Source organism: Thunnus maccoyii, chromosome 1, assembly GCF_910596095.1.
Source record: "Thunnus maccoyii chromosome 1, fThuMac1.1, whole genome shotgun sequence".
Classification (NCBI taxonomy): Eukaryota; Metazoa; Chordata; class Actinopteri; order Scombriformes; family Scombridae; genus Thunnus; species Thunnus maccoyii.
The window spans coordinates 25,221,813-25,240,536 of NC_056533.1; the positions used below are offsets into that span (position 1 = coordinate 25,221,813).

An 18,724-nucleotide genomic window follows, 5' to 3' on the forward strand; every position below is an offset into this window, starting at 1 on the left:
GTTGTCCAAAGACTATTAAAAATGCATCAACGCATCATATTGCTCAAAACTACAGTACCTATTTTAGGGAATTACTGAGAAGAAAATGAAATTATTTATTTGTGACCTGTTTTCAAAGGTTTAAATCTCTAGTAGGAATGAATGGGCTTGGGGCTACAGACTGGGGAGGGAGGTTGGAAAGTATTGACAGATGACTAATGCATTGTTGGTTTTGGTCTTTAAATGGAATTTGTTGACAATAAGAAAATACAGAGTACGGCCTGCTTTATCTATTAAATTTTCTTTTTGCCAACATCCTACCATTCAACTTGTTTGATGACCCACTTATTGTGGAAAAGAATAATGCAACACTGTAATACTTTGCAGAAAGGTTCAGCCTGATCAGTTGGTACAGATGTTTGAAATTCACTAAAACGGTCCTCTCAAAGCAAAAACATCAGTCATTAAAATTGATCTCTCTTATACCAGGTCATGAGGTGACATTTTAAGTGCTTTTATACTTTGTAAGGTTTGCAAAATGGATCATTCAAAAAGTTAGAATACAAGAACTGACAAGTGTTGCCCCTTCTAATGTACAGACCATCATGAAGAGCTTTTACCTCGAACGAATCCGGAGCAATTATTATGTCCTTTCCATTTATAACACAAAGTGGGGTTATTATCCAACTCCTCCATTCTGACCATTAACATGCTATTTAAAGAGTGTTAATGACACTGAGTCTCAGCGCAAAGAGTGAAAATATGACTGTGTTTCATTCAAGATGTGGTGACGTCACAATGAAACCAATTAAAGTGCCAGCTACTCATGCTGTTGAATTATCCAGAGGATGTCTGAGTGACACGCATGAACAAAACACCCCGCCTGCCACCCAGCTGGACTGAATGCAGAGGCTGGGTATGACGCCTGAAAAACATTGTGAACACTCCAATTATAGTCTACTGATGATGACAGCATGTTCATACATCTTTAACCTTGAGTGCAGATGGGGGAGAAAAGAGACTAACCTAACCTTTGGTTTCTGCAATGATTTTTTTTTACCGCATTCCTCATAACTAAAAGACAAACAAGCTCATAAGGTTGGCAGGAGACTTTTGCATTTACCTGGGTTAATCTTGAAGAAATGTAGTGATTTGATGTTGAGGCTTTGAGTGCATTAAATCTGATCAAATATTGAGAGATCATTCTCTATGAGCAGGTATTGGAACATTTCTTTTCCAGTTGTGATTAATGCTTGTTGGCCATACAGGGTTAATGTTACTGCCATCCTTCATCTCAAATTACTATGTTTATGAATATGAGATATGAGAATAAAAACTGCCCTAAATATTGTACACTTTTGCTGATTTTCCACTTGAATTCATTTACTGCAATGTCATATGTTCACATTTGTAATATATTCAGATGGTAAGATTATGAAAATAATGAGATTTATACATCTATTTTGTTTTCTATGAAGGCTGTGAACAAAAGAAGAACTTTTCTTTGTAGAATAAGTTAAAAAAGGAACTGCCTTACCTTGGCTAAGTACCATGGGAAAATACCATCGTAGTTTTCTGGGACACCTATTTTAACATTTGCCCCAGAGCATGGTGCAAATGTGTTAAGTATCACCAACTGTGAAACAAGACATCAACCTCATCTTAGTGACTTTGTTCATGCAGCATTTTGCTATTATAACAATTCAAGTGCAGGTTAATCAAATCTTACTGTGAGAGCAATGATGAGCATGGGTATAGCCCTTCTTTCAGCCATGAGTCCCTGTGAATGTGGCACAGCATTTCAAAACCACATGGCCTCAGCCCAACAATCAACACAATTTCTCTCTCGTTACTGATTCACCACCATGGAAGTATTTCATACACTAAGATTTCACAGTTTTTACATGACTGACAGCCTGCATTTAAATGCGTAACCACCTACAAAGCAGATGTCAGTGGCACAAAAAAACAAATTAGACACGTTTGATTTGAAAGTTAAACTCTGGTTTATGAAAATCAAGTTGGTTGAAAACATTACCTAAATATCTGTCAAATATCTTTTAGACACATCAGTTTTTTCAGCTATATCAAAGCACAGGCTTTGCATCTGTATGCACCAGTTCCTCCAATGCATTACATATACCGTTAACTCCAATTCATGCCCCTAAAGTTTAACAACAAACTGAAGACATAGTTAAACAACTGTAGATGATGACAATGATGAAGATGACAAAGAGTGCCATCAGTCACTACATTCTGAGACCATTTTAAATAAAAACGTTCCTTTTGTATCTTACCTTCTCCAAGTGATGTGTGTGCTCCGCTGTGTGTGTGAGAGGAGTTTAAATTGTGTGGAAAAATTGTGTTCTTGTACTCCTTCAGTGGGATTAATGGTTAACACCTTCACATAAACATGCTTAACTACCTTGTTTCCTTCCTGCAAAACCAATGGCCAGTGCAGTTCCATTCTACTGATACGATCAGATGAATATTCATGAGGATGTAAATCGCTCAAACAAATCTTGTGTGTCTCATTTGGCCAAAGACTTTGCTTTAGAAAAATAAATGACAGAGAGGATTTTATATTTTGATTTTGTTTTTTATTGAAAAAAAGGGAAAACAACGTAAACAAAGAATTTCCAAATAATGTCAAAGTTCACAAGACTAATATAACTTATTGCTTTACTCATACATTCACAACCTGAATTCAATGTTATGGAACAACATGGAATAACAGAGTTTTTTTTCTTTCAGCTGTGTGACTAGTCTTACGTAACTTGGCCGAGGCACGAACCTGCGTACCACGTTTCAAGTAAATGTGACTCCAGGTGACCTAGTATTGCGATCCTTTACCGTGTCTTTTAGGATAATGAGATGTACAGTATGTTGCATTCGGCATCAATCATGTTACAGTATATACACATCGATCCCCTCCAATAAAGGAGCCCAACAATAACCCAACAGCAACTTTGCAACTTATTAGAAAAAACAAACAAACATCTTCATAAATACTGATCATATTATGACAGCAACATGTTTAAGGCAGACAAAAAATAATAATAAATAAATAAATGTTTGCAAAGCTGCATGCATGTTATCACCATTATGACTTGCATGATGTCAGTCATGTTTTATTAATGAAGTCCTCTCTTTGCTTTTGGTTGGTGTCTAAAAAATAAAAATATATTTCTGTACAGCTCTATTAGTCCATTAGGGTTAGTGTTAAAACACACACATCGTCTGGTCTTCAGAGGCCAAAGAAAAAAAATGTCCTTCTGTCCCATGTGTTCCTCAGAGAACCGTTAGGTCATGGCAGGACTTTGACTTCTGCCTAAAAGCCATCTTCTTGTTCTTGCGCGCGACCATGCGGCCCAGAAACCGCTTGGCTTTCTTGCCGATGCTCTCTCTGCGCCTGCAGCTAGCCATGCGTCGTGCGTTCTCCTCCTTGCTGTCTTTCCTCAAACGGATCTGTCTGACGATGCCCTCGAATAGGTCCTGCACATTGTGGTGGAGGGACGCAGACGTCTCGATGAACTTGCAGTCAAATACCACTGCACAAGCGCTTCCCTCTGAAATACAGAACATATAAAGAAGGAAAATCAGTACTTTGTACGGATGGACACATTAAGGAAGAAGCTTGACTAGATTTAGACTGAAAATGGTAATTGTAGAGAGCATAAATTAACCTTCGGTGGAAATAGTTACAAAACTTTGACAAATAGCATTAGTTTGCAGTGGGATTTGAATCTATGCTTGGCCTAAACCTGAGCAGTCAAGCAGTCACTAACCAGTTCTGTCAGATTTGATCATGACAGTCTCAAGAATAGCTCTTAAGCATCAAATCATTAATATTGGATGTATTTAAAGTAACCAAAAATTACTTCAAAATCCACTTCCCCTGAGCTGAAAGCTTATATTGGCTTAACATATCACACATTTAGGTTCAAATGGTTGGTTGATCACACTGACTTACCATCTACAGACACCTCTCTGGACCGCACCAGGTCACTCTTGTTGCCCACGAGAATTATGGGAATGTTTTCAGACTGCCTGGCCCGGCGCAGTTGGATACGCAGCTCTGACGCCTTCTCAAAGCTTGATTTGTCTGTCACCGAGTATACAATGATGTAGGCGTCTCCCATCCTCATGCACTGCTCCTTCAGCCACTGGCTGTTATCCTTTAAGAAAGAGACAGATACCGAGTTTAGCATCATACTATTACTAATACAATAGACATGAATCAATGTACATGGAGAAACATTTCATGAATAATGTATAACTCTCACCTGTTCCCAGATGTCATACAACACAATGGATGCCTCTTCCTCATCCACCACGATAGATCTGTCATAAGTGTTTCCTGAGGAGGGGGGCGGGGGGGAGAGGGGGGGATATTCTGTTACACACTGACAGAGCAAAGCATCTCTTATCTGAACAGTTTGTTGTCAATGTGTTGTCGCTTCTCTTCATACTGATTTTAGCACATTTAATTTTTTGTAGTCTACATATTCTAGCAGAAAGCTGATCACAGCTAGTGATCAAGCCATCACAGGTCTTTTTATATTTTCCTTTCATGTTATGTTATTGAATGTGTTTTGACAGCTGTACTACTGAGGGCAGGGCTGGTGCCTCTCTGTAGATGGAAATAGCAATAATCAATGCATGCACACTCTTGCGTGCAAAAATAAGAACCCTGTGTTTGTTTCTAATCCATCAGCTATAATTTACCACTGTTCTCACAGATGCATATGAATCTAGAGCCTAAAAGACTTCATGTGTACTATTTTTTAAAGAATATTCATTATCTGAAAATGCTTTTTCATGGTTGTCTTTTTGTTTTAAAACCAGAGATTGGCTCCAGTTTTTTATGCTTGACACCTCACTCATTTGACCTTATTTCTATACTCACATAATTCTGTATTGTTCAGCATGCAGCCTAAGTTAACCTATGTCATGTCTTCAAAGACAATGAACATGTTGAATTTGTGTGTGTCTATGAGTGTGTGTGGGTTGCTATAGGGTTGATGACTCATCCCCAGCATCACCATTTACCTGCTTCATCGCAGTCGTGACCAGCATCCTCAACTCCTCCAAAGACGCGAGCCAGGCTGGACTTGCCGACGCCGTGTTCCCCGAGGAGAACCACCTTGTACACCTGGGAGTCAGCTTCGCTGCTGGTGGAGATCACTGAGTCGGAGGAGTCCGACGCGCAGCTGCCCCGGTGCTGCTCGTTAGGAGAGTAGGACATGCAACGCAGGAGGTTGGACAGCTCGTCGGTTTGTCCGGTCTGTGGCATCGTGGCGCGCAGGTCCCGGTCGTCCACGGGCATGCTTCTCCGGTGTAGGTTGGGCAGATTCATAGGGAACGGCATGCTTCCTCTTCTCTTGTCCATGTTCCGCAGTTTGTCACCCTTGTTCAAAGTCATTGTGCTTATACCGAAGATCTGAGGACAGATGTGCCATGCGTTAATGTTATGATCCAGGCTTATGTTTAACCACATTTTAACAGGGAAAAAGTGCGGATTCAGTCAGGGATATAGCGGATAGTCTTTACACATGATTATCATTGTAAATCATATTGTAAATGTTGAAATTATTGCAGCTCATTTAAACAGATATGAAGACAAATTGTTTTTTTCCCCGAAATGTCAACTCTGCTCAACAAAAAAGAAAAAAAAAAGAAAAAGAAAAAAAAGAGAAACACAAATGTCTCTCCAGAAATCAAGGCACTTACTCGGTGCTGGCAATAAATCCAACGAAGTGAATCCAATAATCCTTTGTTTGAGGAGCTGTTGTTGACGAAAACTCGCTTTCGCTTCAGTCTGCCTTGAGTTGCTGCCCAGCTTATTTATACAGCACTAGGAGTGACGTCGACAGGGATTCGCCCCAGAGAATCACGTCTCCGTTTATTATAGTGGTGCGTAACGGTAACATCATACAGAGGAGGGGAGTGTATGACTGGAAGAGCTGAGGAATCTCCCTTCCGCAACGCCAAAAGGAGCTCACATCTGAGGGGGCGGCCAGAGATGAATCCTTGAAGAGGGAAAGCCCACTTAAAGCTAGAGTGATCTATAAATATTTAATATTAATTCGGGAGATACGTTTATAGAAGGTGGGATTATATCCACATGATCAAAGATGATCGATATGCAAGGTGAATGATTTTATAGAAATCTTTATTTAAGCTCGTCTTGCTTACATGAATGATCAGTTTTGAGCTTCACTGCCTTTACAAAGTGGAGGTCATTGCTACAATAATGTAATATAATAAGAAATACATTTTAATGTGAGGGTATAGCTCCCACCCACTTAGAACAAATCTCACATTATAAAGGTCCTTAGAAAAAATACTGATTGCTATTAATTGATTCCTTCTTGTTCTGTGGCAGGCTACCACACTTGAATTCAATTTTGTGCATATGCAAAACATTTATACTTCAAATGTGGTGAAAATGCTGTAAACATAAAAATTTCTATGTACTCTGGCATTACTCTGGCATTAATTTATCATCCATCTCCAGCTTTCCACCCACCACCTAGCTGTCTTAAAAATGAAGGCAACGCTGCACCCACAAAACCATAATGGTTTGCAGCTGCAATCCTTCTCTGCTAACAGGCTTGACCTATACCAAATAATATTTGGTTTCACTGATCCATGTCCAACGTGAATAATTTACAATGCTTTCAATCTAAATCTAAATCCATGGAACATATCACTGGAGGGAAATCTCACACAGTTCTATTGGAGCGCCAGAGTTCAGGTCGTTTTTCTATATTTTACCTCTGCATATGTTTTGTATGTTTAATCTTCCATCCAGCATGTTTTTTTTCTCACAGAAAATGTAGCTACAGCAGTCAGCACTATGTGATCCACATGCACAATTTAATCTTCCAGTTTATTTCTCGGACTGTCTCTGCATGGTGTGTTGCTGCCTCCCTGTGGCTTTAGGTGTTACATTACAAATGAACCTTTTGAACTCGCTGCCCATGTATGGGTGTGCAAACGTGTCCATGCATTATAATGTCTGCTGCATTGTCCCTAAACATGAATAAATAAACAATAAAACAAATACTGTAAACAAACAAATATTCTTTATATGTCAATGATACTGATGTTTGCATTTTTCCTGAATCTGCTTATCACAAGAAAATATTTGTCTCAGATGTCTTTCAAATCTACCTCACATGGTTCACTAATTATTTCTCTTGTTTTGGTGCAATCTGAAGAGAAAAAAAGGAGAATTTCTTATCATTTCAAGATAAGGTGTATCATGGTGTATATACTTCTCATTTTATGTCGTCAGATAGCTGCCACAAAATGGTCTATGTGGGGTCAACATGAATCAGATCTGAATCAAGTTCTTAATATACAATTTTTTAGGACTGTCGCTTTGGTGGTTTCTTCAAATATTTGAGGTAATTTTGAGGTAGGTTTGTGTAAATATTATAAGAGCATTGAGACCAACCACTTTTAGCCAAATGTTAGAACAGATTTGGGTGAAACATCACTTGATTTCCCAACAGAGCATTTATGTTTGTATATAAGGTACCTGCCAGGGTACAAAATGTACCTTGGCTGATTTATAGATATTATTTACTTTATTTTATTGTTTACATGTTGTAAAATGTTTTTTCCCCCTCTCATCGCTTGTCTTTGTTTTGGTTTTTTTTTAATCTATTTTATATAGTTTTTTAATCTAATTTTTATTTCACTCTATTTTATTATTATAGTTTTAAAGTCTATTTTATTTTATGATGTTTAGTAATTTTGAGGGAAGCCAGTTTATTAACGTTAATATTCACATTTATTTAAATAATCTATTACTAACTGACCCTTTCTGTGAGACTTGCGAGGCTGTGGTGTCACTGAACTGCAGCAGTCTTTGTTCTGTCATGTGCTCACTTGACCTCTAGACGGCAGTAAACAACAAACAGCTTTACATCTAAATTTGCAGGTGCAGATAATGCAGTATAATACAGAGTTGGTTCCTGCTCTACTGCTTTTTACTGAGGGCGAATTTATAGTAAATGCTGCAGGAGTGGCATGAGTAGAAAGTTTTTTTTTTCATATATTTTTATTTTTTATCAATTCATTTACAAACATTAAGGCACAGAAAACTATAATAACAATAAACACCTCTTAACATACAAGGCACATTGATAAGAAAGTTAAATTATATAAAATAATAATATTATAACGTAAATAATAGTAAATAAATGCAATTTAAAAACAAATTAATAATAATAATAATAATATCTTGAGTGGGCGGTAACTCACTTCAGGAAACCGGAAGTCAACCCTTTAATCGTCACACTGCGCCTGCGCGTTCCTCTCGTGTCTTCGACCTCTACTTACAAACCGGTGAGAGCAAACTAACCTCCTCTGTCACAAGACGTGTTTCAGTAAAAATTAGCGTTGTGTCGCTTCTTTGTAACTCAATATCTTTTTTTAGCTTTATTAATCACAGTGCTGCTCTTTTCTTTTGAAACCCTCAGCCAAGCTAGCTCGTTTTCAGCGACCTTGTTCGGTTTGCAGCTCGTCTTGACCTTAACCGCTAAAGTTACTTGTATGTGTGTGTCCCCGCTTTACTTGGCACACTTTGTACTTTGTTATATAACAAGCTAGTTGTGAGTCAACTAACTGAATCTGCTGCTTTATTGTGTTTTTTGTTTGTGTTTCTGTTGACAGCAGACGCTGAATCACCGCCAGCTCCTTTGGTTGACCTGAAGTCCAGTCGTTATGTATGCCTGCGCTAAGTTCGTCTCCACGCCCTCTCTGGTGAGTTGAATGAATGAATGAATGGATGAAGATAACAGCTACATGAACTGTTTCACTCTTTTTAAATGGCTGTTGGTTGTTAGCTGCTAGTCTGTGTTCAGGGCTAACAATCAGTAGCCGTCTGTGACCCTCTGCTATAGTTAGCTAGTGTTCACACCTGCAAGGGCGTCCTGGCTTTGAACCTGTATGAGGGCAAAACCCAACGATATTATATGAATCAGTATTACCTAGACTTTATCTATATTTGGTCACTGTTGGTGTTGCCACTGCTTTATTTCAGCTATACTTATATTTATTACAAGGTTAATGTCATTGTAGATGAAACGGCATGCCCATGATGTCTTGAGCTGAACTGATGTATTACTTTATTATTAATCATGTAGAAGTGAGTATAACATGCTGGTAAATCTCTTAATAGTGCACAACTGCTATAACAAACGTATCATCTTCTGCTTTTTTTTTTCTTGATACAGGTCCGTGCTGGATCTCGGGCACTGTACAGGCCGCTGTCTGCAGCAGTAGTGTCAGATGCCAGGAAAGCAGAGGTGAGCAGTTGCCTGTCCTAATTATTTTAACTGATTTCACATTATCGAGTGTCCATTAATATGAAGGTGCAGTTACATCGATGGTCACATACAGAGTTACCAGGAAAAATAGAATAAAATAAACCTTTACATTATAATGCAATCCAATACAACAGTGCTATAATAAGTTGTGTAACTTCTTCACGTATTCTAATCTAATTTTATTAGTTGGGTTTGATTTGTAAATTTTAATCCCCAGTACTCAAGAGACAAGACCTGAGGCAGCATATTAGAACATTGTGTGCTATCTCCATCAGAAATAAACTTGACTCAGGTGACGTGCTGCTACACTGTGTGTTCAAGCCTGATTAGAAGGTGAAGGTAACAAACCACTGAATGGTGCGGATTCACACACTCTAATGACAGCAAGCTACCATGCAGGTTGCTGGCCTGACCATTGGGAGGAGTTTGGGGTTTAGTGTGGCGCCCAAGGACACTTTGACATGTAAGGAAGGAGGAGCGGGGGATTGAACCTGTTATTAGTAGATGACCCACCTTACCCCCTGAGCCACAGCCACCCATCCTCATAGGTTACTACCTTTTGTAAGGAATGCAACTCTGTATCAGTACTGAAAAGTTTCCATTGACTTGTTCAATTTGGAGAAACTTAAGTTCATGCTACAGCCAAACCTTGACCCCCAAACCTGTCTGCGTTATGATAGATGTGTTAAGTATTCCAGACAAATGCATAGAGCAGCACTAACTTGCATGTCAGCAGACAGTGAAATAAGAGGTGACTAGCATTAAGCAGCAAGACTCTCTGCTGGTAAATTGTTTTTTGGTTCTGCTTTTTTTTTTCCAAAGCACCAGTACAATACTACTGACCGCATTAGGTTTTGCCAATTGCAATGGATATTCGGGTACCAGAAGCCTAGAATATGTTAAAGAAATTTTACATAACAATTGTGGTATCACACATTTTATTATACTGTCCTCTATTTATTAACTAGTTCTGCTGTACAGTGTTATTAGCAATTAACATATGCATTGTTCTTTATTTCTCTGTCTTGTATTCTGTACTTACACATATCCAATAGTTCTTATACCAAGACGTTATTCTTTGTTGTCCCGTGTAACAGATTTGATCTCATGGGCTGAAAACCAAGTTTACACTACAGAAAATTGTTCAGTGCAGCTTTGGGGACTGTTTCTTGGACTGTTTTTGTTTTTTACTAACCTCACTTTATCTTTGTTTTGCAGACTGCTTCCCTCCTGCCACCACAGAGTTTCATTGCCTCCCAGCAGCAGGTGGCAGTGCGTGGATTTCAGACTAGCGCTGTGAGCCGTGACATCGACACCGCTGCAAAGTTCATCGGAGCAGGAGCTGCCACAGTGGGAGTGGCTGGATCTGGAGCTGGGATTGGAACAGTGTTCGGTAGCCTTATTATTGGATATGCCAGGTAGATGAATCACTTGTCATACAGGGTTTTTTGTTAATCTCCCCCAAGAAGGGAATGTTTTTGCTCATGTCTATCAGCACAGTGGCAGAAAAACCTAGCAAATAATTTCCATTTCAAATTCCAGACGGATGTGATTTTTAGCCAAAGAACAATTCATTAGATTTCAGGTGGTTTCTCTCAAACTAACAGAGGCATACTTTATTCCAAATCCCATCAGTATGTTTACATGGTCAAGAAGTACATTTTAGGTGAAAAAAAGATTTCTTTGGGGGTATAAATATATTTGAGAAGTACTGAGCATTGTTAGATGTTTGTGCTTCTAGTTATTGGTGTAAATATTTAATCGCGTATCCCACACAGGGAACAAAATTGGAAGACACAGGGATTGTCTGCTCATTTAAATGTCTTGCCAGTTGCACTTGTAGCACTTTGTACCTCCAATCTGTCTCAACTGTCTCACTTCGTCTCAACAGGAATCCCTCTCTGAAGCAGCAGCTGTTCTCCTACGCCATCCTGGGCTTCGCTCTCTCTGAAGCCATGGGTCTCTTCTGTCTGATGGTTGCTTTCCTCATTCTGTTCGCCATGTAAACCAGTTAGGCATTTGCTGTAAAGGGATACATCACAATGTTAATGAGCAGTTCGGACGCCCATGAATGGTACTGTGACTTCAGCTAATCGTGTGGCTTAGGTGACATCGGTGTTTCTTAAATGATTGTGAACCCACTGATGTATGAAACTCTGGCAAACCAAAGTCATTCTTTGACACTGGTTTTGCCAGTATATTGTATATTTAATCAAATGTTTTTGTTAAACATGGAACCAATAACAGAAGTAAAACATTTGATTCATGTGTGTCTGTTCATTTTTACTGGGGTGTTCTTATGTTTGAGTTATTTTTGTATGTTGATTTAGACACAAAAATGGTGACACCTTGAAGTCCCCCTCCACTCAGAAATTTGTTTTGCTTGTTATTTCACTTGAATGCCTGAACTTGACTCTGTTAAACTTAGAGTGAAGTAGGAGACATCATATGTCCAGTGATTTTAAAGAAAAAATATTGGTAGATTCTGTATTTTTTCAATGAGGAAGAAGGAGTGACAGTCATTTTAAGAAATTTCAACCAGGTAATTTAACTTTTTTGTGGAAAATCATATCACAGACACATTATTGTTAAAAGCTGACTATTATTCATCTCAAAACATTTCTGGAGGGGATATTTAAAACCCTAATAGTTTCTTGGCTGTGACCTGGAAGCTTCACTGGATATTTTTCTCTTAACAATACCAGTTAAATTACTACATGTAGCTAGCTAACTCATTAAGTTTCAAAACTCACCTGTGAGAGATTGATGATATCATTTTCATTCTGCATTAATGTTTATAACTCAAATACCCCCAAAATGATTGTCAGTCTTCTTCAACATCCTGGTTAGCTAGCTAACCTAGCGAAAATTAGAATTAGTTGACCCTTTTCTGATCTGGTCACATTGTATAACTTATGTAAATGTAAGGGGACCCATTAGATAGTATGGAAACCCATTCCTGCCAATAGAGGGGAAAAAAGATGAAAACTTAGCCTTGATTTGAAAAAGAAAAAAACGCCCATGGTAAGTCAAAATTATAGTTATGACTTTTTATCTCATAACTTTGACTTTATATCACAATTATGACTTTTATCTCATAATTTAAACTTTTTATGACTTAATTTTTTTTTTTCCTTTATAATTTCCGCTTTTTATCATGATAAAAACTTTTTATCTCATAATTTTGACTTTTCATATCATAATGATAACTTTATATCATAAGTTTGATTTACCATGAGCATTTTTCAAGCTTTCATCTTTTTTTTCTTTAACTGGCAGATATGAGCTTCCATAAGATACATCCATGGTTTGTATCGTCAGATGTATTTAGTGATCTCGTAGTTGTGATGTCTCTGCTGCTCAGAGCTGTGCTGAGTGGGACTGTCCGGGTAAATAATGGATATAAAAAATTACTTTCGCCCCGGACAGACATATTACCATTCCGGGAAGAATATAGACATCTGTGGGCTCACTAAAGTGTATTTGAAGATGCTGAATAACTTTAAAAATTGCGTTTTGATTTTTCGTCGAAGGTTTGAGTTGGGAATCTGATGTGACTTCATCACGACTAACGTATGAAGGTCACAAATAGGGAAAAGTTACTATTTTCTGACACAAAAAGTCGCTTTTTACCAATGAGCTCTCCGTAAAGTCAAGGGAAGAAGCGAAGGGTGTGTTTTCGTAATAACAACCTAATAAATATCCCAACACTGACGCTGCAACGAAAAAAGTCCCAACGCTTTGTTTTGTTTTGTCGGGTGGAACTAAAGAAGCACAGTCCAAGGTGAGGGGGGGACGGACTTAAGGAACGTACGTGTCAGTGTTTATTTTTTTGTCCGTGGTTTATGAAAGGAATTGATTTATTTTTGATCATACTCCGACATGTCAATTAGGTGGTAACAAAAAGCGGAAAACGAATGTTCAATTACATGTTTTCAGTACATAAATTTTGCATTGCATGGAGGATAATTAGCTCCAAAACTGGAAAGCTAACGCCAAGACATCTGTGGTGGTCAGACAACTGTCACACTGGTCCCGATGTTGTTTTACAGCCGAACAGACAAAAAGGAGCCACCAACACTCGGGTAAACTAATATTAGGGAAAGCATTACATGTATAGGCTATTATCTGTGGTTCTCTCTGGTTCGTAGCGATACGCTGTGTTTATTATCAGCTACATTGTATCACAGCTCCTGCCAAATTAGACATTTCACATATAGCTTTCTTATCTACTATTCCTCAAAAGCACATCATTACTTTTTGAGTTTAAGTTTCATACAGACTTTGCCCCATTATATGTGTTTGTGTGAGTAACTTTAGGACTCAGTATTATTGAACTGATAAAGAAGAAATTGAATGATTTACACCTGAGATATAAACACTATGTCGGTAATTCTGTGTTATACAAAAACTATGGCCAGCTGCGATAAGTCATTTTGAAACAATAGTTTTGTCTGTGAATCTTGTATGCCTAAGGAGCTCTGGCATACATTTCACCTGGTTTATCCCTATAACTAAATATACCTGCAGTCTATCTATTCTCAACAGTATAGACTTTACACTCAATATCCACCAGGGGTAGCAAGTACACAAGACACCGCAGCAGTTATTCAGCTGGTGACTAGAAATTGAAATTACACTTAAAGTGGTTTTTGGTCGGTTTACTGTTAAGCTGGAAATACAATGCAAACATCACTTGAATGTGTTAGGTCAGCAGGTGTAAGTTTTTTGAGTTATTTACTCTTGTTATTATGGTCCAAATGAGTTGTGCATGAATGTAGGACTCTCAGCTTTAAATCAGGATATGTCCCCACATTCCATTAGCAAAACAATCTGAGTGCTGTCAAACTTTCCTATGAGTTCCTGCATAATATCTCTAGGATTTACTGTATCTCTAGGTAACATCTTCACCACAGTCTATTTGAAACAGGTAACCAAAACGCGCAAAAAGCAAAGATCTTCATGTCAACCAGTGCTGGACCATTTTGACCAGCAGTACAGTCAGGAACTTGGAGCCTTGTGGACACCTGCAAGGTAAATTATGTTTCCAACAATCATCCCTGCTCACATATGTACAGAGTTTGTACATTTTGGTCACCAGGCTTGCTTCTCTTCCACAGAGCAGTGCTCCTGGACCCTCACTCCTGGCAATATGGGGTCTTGCTCAACCGCTTCACTACAGTGACAAACATCAAACAGATTCTCCAATCACAGGGCTTTTCCACACTGCTGCCTCAAACAGATGCCTCCACGTTGCTCTGTGATGCCCCCACAGTGTCCAATTCTAAAAACCAAGCAGAAAAATACACTGTTTTGCCACCTCGCTGCATCTCCAAGTGTCCCTCTGATGACTCCCACGTCCAGCTTGTTAGCAGCTCTCATGCACTCAATCAGCCGCCTCAATCAGAGCCTTCACTCAGTCTGCCCTGTTCTTCACTACAGTGCTACATCCACCCATATCCACTGCGTTTTCCCTCCCAGGCTCATAGGCCAGGACAACTGAAGCAGTACTACCTCTTGAATGCTGCCTCCCTGCTTCCAGTGCTGGCGCTACAAGTCAGAGATGGGGAGAAGGTTTTGGATCTGTGCTCTGCCCCTGGGGGCAAAGCCTTAGCCATAATGCAGTGTGCTACCCCAGGTAAAATAGCTATTTTAGTGGACTTGACTAACTTTAAAATTTAATCTATGTTATGTAAAAACACAGAGATAGGCTGCTCCATAGAGTGGGTTCAGTATCATTTGAAAACAAGGCAATCAAATAAAAGAATGCTAATCCAACTCATAAAAGACTGAGTGTTTACATCAAGTCAAAACTTTGAAATAAAATATGACATACTGGCATTTTATATTTATAATACTCAATATTAAACTTTAATTATTAACTCATATAGTTATTAAATATGAATACCTTTTCCAGGATAGAGCTTTCCACATCTTAGTTAAATGTGTTCAGCTTTGTTTTTAAACATTTAAAGCATGCTTTGCATATAAGTTTCTGCAGTCGATTCTAAGGAATAGTTTTGTCTGCCTTGAATAGCCCATTAAATAGCCCATTTGCATTGAATACAGATAATAAGTAATGCTGTCCTGTGCTATGTTCCAGCATTTCTCTGCTGTAATGAACCAGATCCTCACAGACGGGACTGGCTGGCTAAAACCCTGGAGTCTTTTCTGCCTCACTCATTAAATAGCCAAGTGATTGTGTCTGCACAGGATGGACGGTCTTTTGGGCAAAGCGAAGCGGGAGCATATGATAAGGTGGGGAGAGGACTGCTGTCATGTTTACGACATGATTGAATTGTACTTCAGTATCCAACAAATTAAGGTGACACACTTCTTAGTGAAAGCCATGGTTAGAAATGAATTTGAACAGCAAGCCTTTGAACAGTAGCTAATAAACCCAGCAGAAGAGAAGAAAACCATTTATTCAAAGTAGGAGCCAGGAGGAGGCAGACGCATGGCTGGGAGGAATCAAAGGACTCAAAGTGTCTGATAATGCAGAGGATGAAAAGGTAGAGAGTAAGACATACAGTGCGAACAAAGAACCATTGAACAGTACAAACAGGCTGCACAGATTCTAGGTGTATTGGAGCAATGATATGGCTCTGTAAGTTTGTAAAAAGGACACATTTTCTGGGTACTGAGGGACAAAAATGATTTGTAGAAGATTCTTTTTTCAACCTGACTGACCATAGTTTGTCCTTTATGGCTGAGGTGCTGTGGGGAAAATATATAAAATGTGTTCGGATGATGTTCCAGACTTCCAGCATCTGTCTTTTTAACTGCTTTCACATTTATTATGTAATTAAGTTTCAAACTGTTCTTTCACTTTTGGTGTTTTTCTGTGACTTTCTTTGTCTCTCACTGCTATCGTGCTCTTGTCCTCTTTCGGTCTGACTCCTCACAACTCGCATATCTCACTCTCTGTGTCACAGGTCTTAGTCGATGCTCCGTGTTCTAACGACAGGAGCTGGCTGTATTCTTCCAGTGGCCAGCAGGGGGAACAGAGACTGAAGGAAAGAGCCAGGCTGCCTGTGCTCCAGGCTCAATTACTCAGGCAAGTCCTATCCTCAACCTAAATAAATGTCTGCAGTGTGTCCAAACCTTGTGATTAACTGGAATTCTTAACAAAATATTTAGTTTTTTGTGAGGATTAAGATGAAGAATTACAAAATATTTGCCTGTGGTATACAAATAATATAAACACTGTATGAGAAAGGACTTAAATTAATTACAATTCCAAACAGTACTATAAAGTGGAATTACATTAGATTTACTGGAAATTTGCATCATTTGTCACGGATAAAAATGGTCTGGCAACCAGCTCTTAAACACAGGAAAATTCAAAGCAACAGAAGGTAGCTAAGAAAGTTCAGTAAAGGCTGTATCAAATGTGGTCAAATTGCAGTTGTACTAGTCAAAAAATAGCCAGATTGAGGTTGAAGAAACTCACAAACGTTGTAACCATATTTGAAATTCTTATTTATGCACTTTAAAGTTAATCCCTTGTCATGAAATTCATTATTTGTCTACTCCCTGCAGGTCTGCGCTGTCAGCGGTGCGTCCAGGGGGCATTGTGGTTTATTCAACTTGCACACTGTCGAGCTCTGAGAACTATGCTGTGGTTGAGACGGTGCTGAATGACTGTCCTGAAGCTGAACCTGAAGACCTGTGGGAGGAGATTGCTGTTCCTTTATCAAACTGCTTCACATTTAGTCCAGCTCACCATGGTCATGAACAGACACCTCACAAGCCATCCCTGCAGCCACAGTATGGTACCGTGTCCTCTTACCACCACAGACTTGGCATTCTAGTGGTTCCTCAGCCTCACAAGACTTGGGGACCCATGTTTTTGTCTCGGATTAGAAGGAGGAAATAGTGTGTATCTTTCCTGAGCAGAAAAGATGTGTGAAAGCAAATGGTTACACTTCCACATTTCATATGTACAACTTTTGTTTGTTTGTTTTTTAGATGCAAAATACCTCACTCAACTTGCGTTTAACTCTCACAAACCCACTCATTTGTCGCAGAGTCTCCACAGTGCCATCCTGTGCCATCTATAGGACAAGAAAGAAACAAAAGCAGCAGTTTAGACCTACTGTTGTATACATGTCAGTGTCACCAGCTACAGTAAAAAAATAGTAATAATTATTGCTGGTTTTACACTTGAGCCACCTGCAGTAAATGAGTGTTAAAGCTTTTCTTGTTAAAAGCTGCTGTTTACTTTTTATAGAAGGAGATTTTACTGACAACACATTTACTACCTGTTGGCTAACAACATAAAACAATATATAAAAAGAATAACAATCACATTCACACTAAACTCCAGTGATCTGCATCAAAAGCAGACCTCAGACCTTCTTTTCACCCCTTTTTTATTTATTTTACTGTATTTATTGGTTATAACCCTTCCTTCCCTCTCTCCCTAAGGTATCAAGAAGGGGAGACCTCAAAAACCGAGGATACAATATGACACTCAGAGAGGTGTGAACTCTCTACCTTCCCCCAAAAATATGCTCCACCCAAGAAAATTCTTACATGTTGCCGGTTTAAACTGTAAAATATAAAGCCTACAAACACACACTCACCTTAAGATATTAATACTGCAGTTGTAACACTCATTGCCTGCAGGTGGCACACGTAAAAATTGCAGAGGCTGTTGCTTGCATGCCCTCATCTACAGGCATCATCTGCTACTGTTGTTACTTTTCTTTCCTATAGATGGTAAGGTTAAAAATGAATCACCATTTATCCTGTAAGAACTGAGTATGAGTTTTCTAAATACTTGTCGGAGTGATAGAGAATGAGATATTGCTACACTCAACACCATAGAAGCTGATATTCAGAATCTCCATCTTCCAAGCTTTTAGTGCATTAATTAAATTTTTATGACCTGTTGAATTAAGTCATCACTATTTTTTTTTTTAAAGTTTCTATCTGAATGCCCACAATTGATGTATTTATTGACCAGTGCAGTGTCTAAGCACCGCATCACCATTTGAAATGTCTTCAGACGTCACATAGTCTACTCAACAGGAAGCTAAAAGTTGTAGTCTGAGAGATGAGTTTAATAACAGTCTACCAGGAAATGTGAGAGCAGTAACCATATAATTAACACACAGTTCCCATCTTCACCAACTACCTCTTTCTTCATTCCTGCTATTCCCATCCCCGTACTGTCTCACTCTGAATTAACACGTGCTTTAAGTCTCACTAGATGTAATCTTAGATCTGTCATCATACCTGCCTCCAGTGTGTTTGAGAAGGCAGTATCATCTCTTACACTGATTCATTACCTGGGTGGACTGCTCTCATGCTTGAGTGAAAAGTAGACGCTATTTCATCGCGGTGTGTCTTCTCATCCGGCTAGGATTGCTCAGACAAGAACCAGAAAAATTCCT

At 38.8% G+C, this 18,724-nt stretch overlaps 4 protein-coding genes across 11 annotated transcripts in view; 2 read left to right on the forward strand and 2 right to left on the reverse strand.

The window, feature by feature from the left end:
- Positions 1 to 10,597, reverse strand: part of cdh16 (cadherin 16, KSP-cadherin) — a 36,302-nt gene extending 25,705 nt beyond the window's left edge. The window contains exons 1-3 of the mRNA XM_042413753.1: positions 10,519 to 10,597; positions 1,709 to 1,759; positions 1,517 to 1,615 (exon numbers count right to left, since the gene is read on the reverse strand). Of these exons, the coding sequence (XP_042269687.1) occupies positions 1,517 to 1,615; positions 1,709 to 1,753 (144 nt within the window). The 5' untranslated portion in view covers positions 1,754 to 1,759; positions 10,519 to 10,597. The remainder of the gene's footprint in view (positions 1 to 1,516; positions 1,616 to 1,708; positions 1,760 to 10,518) is intronic.
- rrad (Ras-related associated with diabetes) lies at positions 2,843 to 5,922 on the reverse strand. Its single transcript, XM_042413687.1, has 5 exons — positions 5,713 to 5,922; positions 5,032 to 5,422; positions 4,266 to 4,339; positions 3,953 to 4,157; positions 2,843 to 3,548 (listed from the first exon to the last, which is right to left on the reverse strand). Exons 2-5 carry the CDS (start codon positions 5,402 to 5,404, stop codon positions 3,271 to 3,273), a joined length of 930 nt encoding a protein of 309 aa, XP_042269621.1. The 5' UTR covers positions 5,405 to 5,422; positions 5,713 to 5,922; the 3' UTR covers positions 2,843 to 3,270.
- On the forward strand, positions 8,252 to 11,589 carry LOC121898532 (ATP synthase F(0) complex subunit C3, mitochondrial-like). Of its 6 annotated transcripts, none has more exons than XM_042413704.1 (5): positions 8,252 to 8,340; positions 8,668 to 8,757; positions 9,231 to 9,302; positions 10,542 to 10,741; positions 11,215 to 11,589. In XM_042413704.1, the coding sequence occupies exons 2-5, from the start codon at positions 8,719 to 8,721 to the stop codon at positions 11,327 to 11,329; spliced, it is 426 nt and encodes a 141-aa protein (XP_042269638.1). In that variant the 5' UTR covers positions 8,252 to 8,340; positions 8,668 to 8,718; the 3' UTR covers positions 11,330 to 11,589. The 6 variants fall into 6 exon arrangements, with proteins under 6 accessions (XP_042269638.1, XP_042269647.1, XP_042269655.1 ...); XM_042413713.1 differs by having other exon boundaries at positions 8,671 to 8,757; XM_042413721.1 differs by lacking the exon at positions 8,252 to 8,340 and adding an exon at positions 8,347 to 8,549.
- A 964-nt stretch (positions 11,590 to 12,553) lies between these two features.
- On the forward strand, positions 12,554 to 18,228 carry nsun3 (NOP2/Sun RNA methyltransferase 3). 3 transcript variants are annotated; one of them, XM_042418668.1, is made up of 7 exons: positions 13,120 to 13,408; positions 14,254 to 14,357; positions 14,444 to 14,690; positions 14,805 to 14,961; positions 15,427 to 15,581; positions 16,259 to 16,380; positions 16,866 to 18,228. In XM_042418668.1, the coding sequence occupies exons 1-7, from the start codon at positions 13,241 to 13,243 to the stop codon at positions 17,200 to 17,202; spliced, it is 1,290 nt and encodes a 429-aa protein (XP_042274602.1). In that variant the 5' UTR covers positions 13,120 to 13,240; the 3' UTR covers positions 17,203 to 18,228. The 3 variants fall into 3 exon arrangements, with proteins under 3 accessions (XP_042274595.1, XP_042274602.1, XP_042274585.1); XM_042418661.1 differs by lacking the exon at positions 13,120 to 13,408 and adding an exon at positions 12,554 to 12,712 and having other exon boundaries at positions 14,444 to 14,961; XM_042418651.1 differs by having other exon boundaries at positions 14,444 to 14,961.
- The last annotated feature ends 496 nt before the right edge of the window (positions 18,229 to 18,724 follow it).

Coding starts and splice junctions, on each gene's coding strand:
- rrad (XM_042413687.1), bottom strand. CDS start 5,404: ATGACTTTGAACAAGGGTGACAAACTGCGGAACATGGACAAGAGAAGA. Junction 4,340..5,031: donor TCACGACTGCGATGAAGCAG/GTAAATGGTGAT, acceptor CCCCCTCCTCAG/GAAACACTTATGACAGATCT. Junction 3,549..3,952: donor CAGAGAGGTGTCTGTAGATG/GTAAGTCAGTGT, acceptor TCTGTATTTCAG/AGGGAAGCGCTTGTGCAGTG.
- nsun3 (XM_042418651.1), top strand. CDS start 13,241: ATGTTCAATTACATGTTTTCAGTACATAAATTTTGCATTGCATGGAGG. Junction 14,962..15,426: donor AATGCAGTGTGCTACCCCAG/GTAAAATAGCTA, acceptor GCTATGTTCCAG/CATTTCTCTGCTGTAATGAA. Junction 16,381..16,865: donor CTCCAGGCTCAATTACTCAG/GCAAGTCCTATC, acceptor TACTCCCTGCAG/GTCTGCGCTGTCAGCGGTGC.
- LOC121898532 (XM_042413704.1), top strand. CDS start 8,719: ATGTATGCCTGCGCTAAGTTCGTCTCCACGCCCTCTCTG. Junction 8,758..9,230: donor TCGTCTCCACGCCCTCTCTG/GTGAGTTGAATG, acceptor TTCTTGATACAG/GTCCGTGCTGGATCTCGGGC. Junction 9,303..10,541: donor CAGATGCCAGGAAAGCAGAG/GTGAGCAGTTGC, acceptor TTTGTTTTGCAG/ACTGCTTCCCTCCTGCCACC.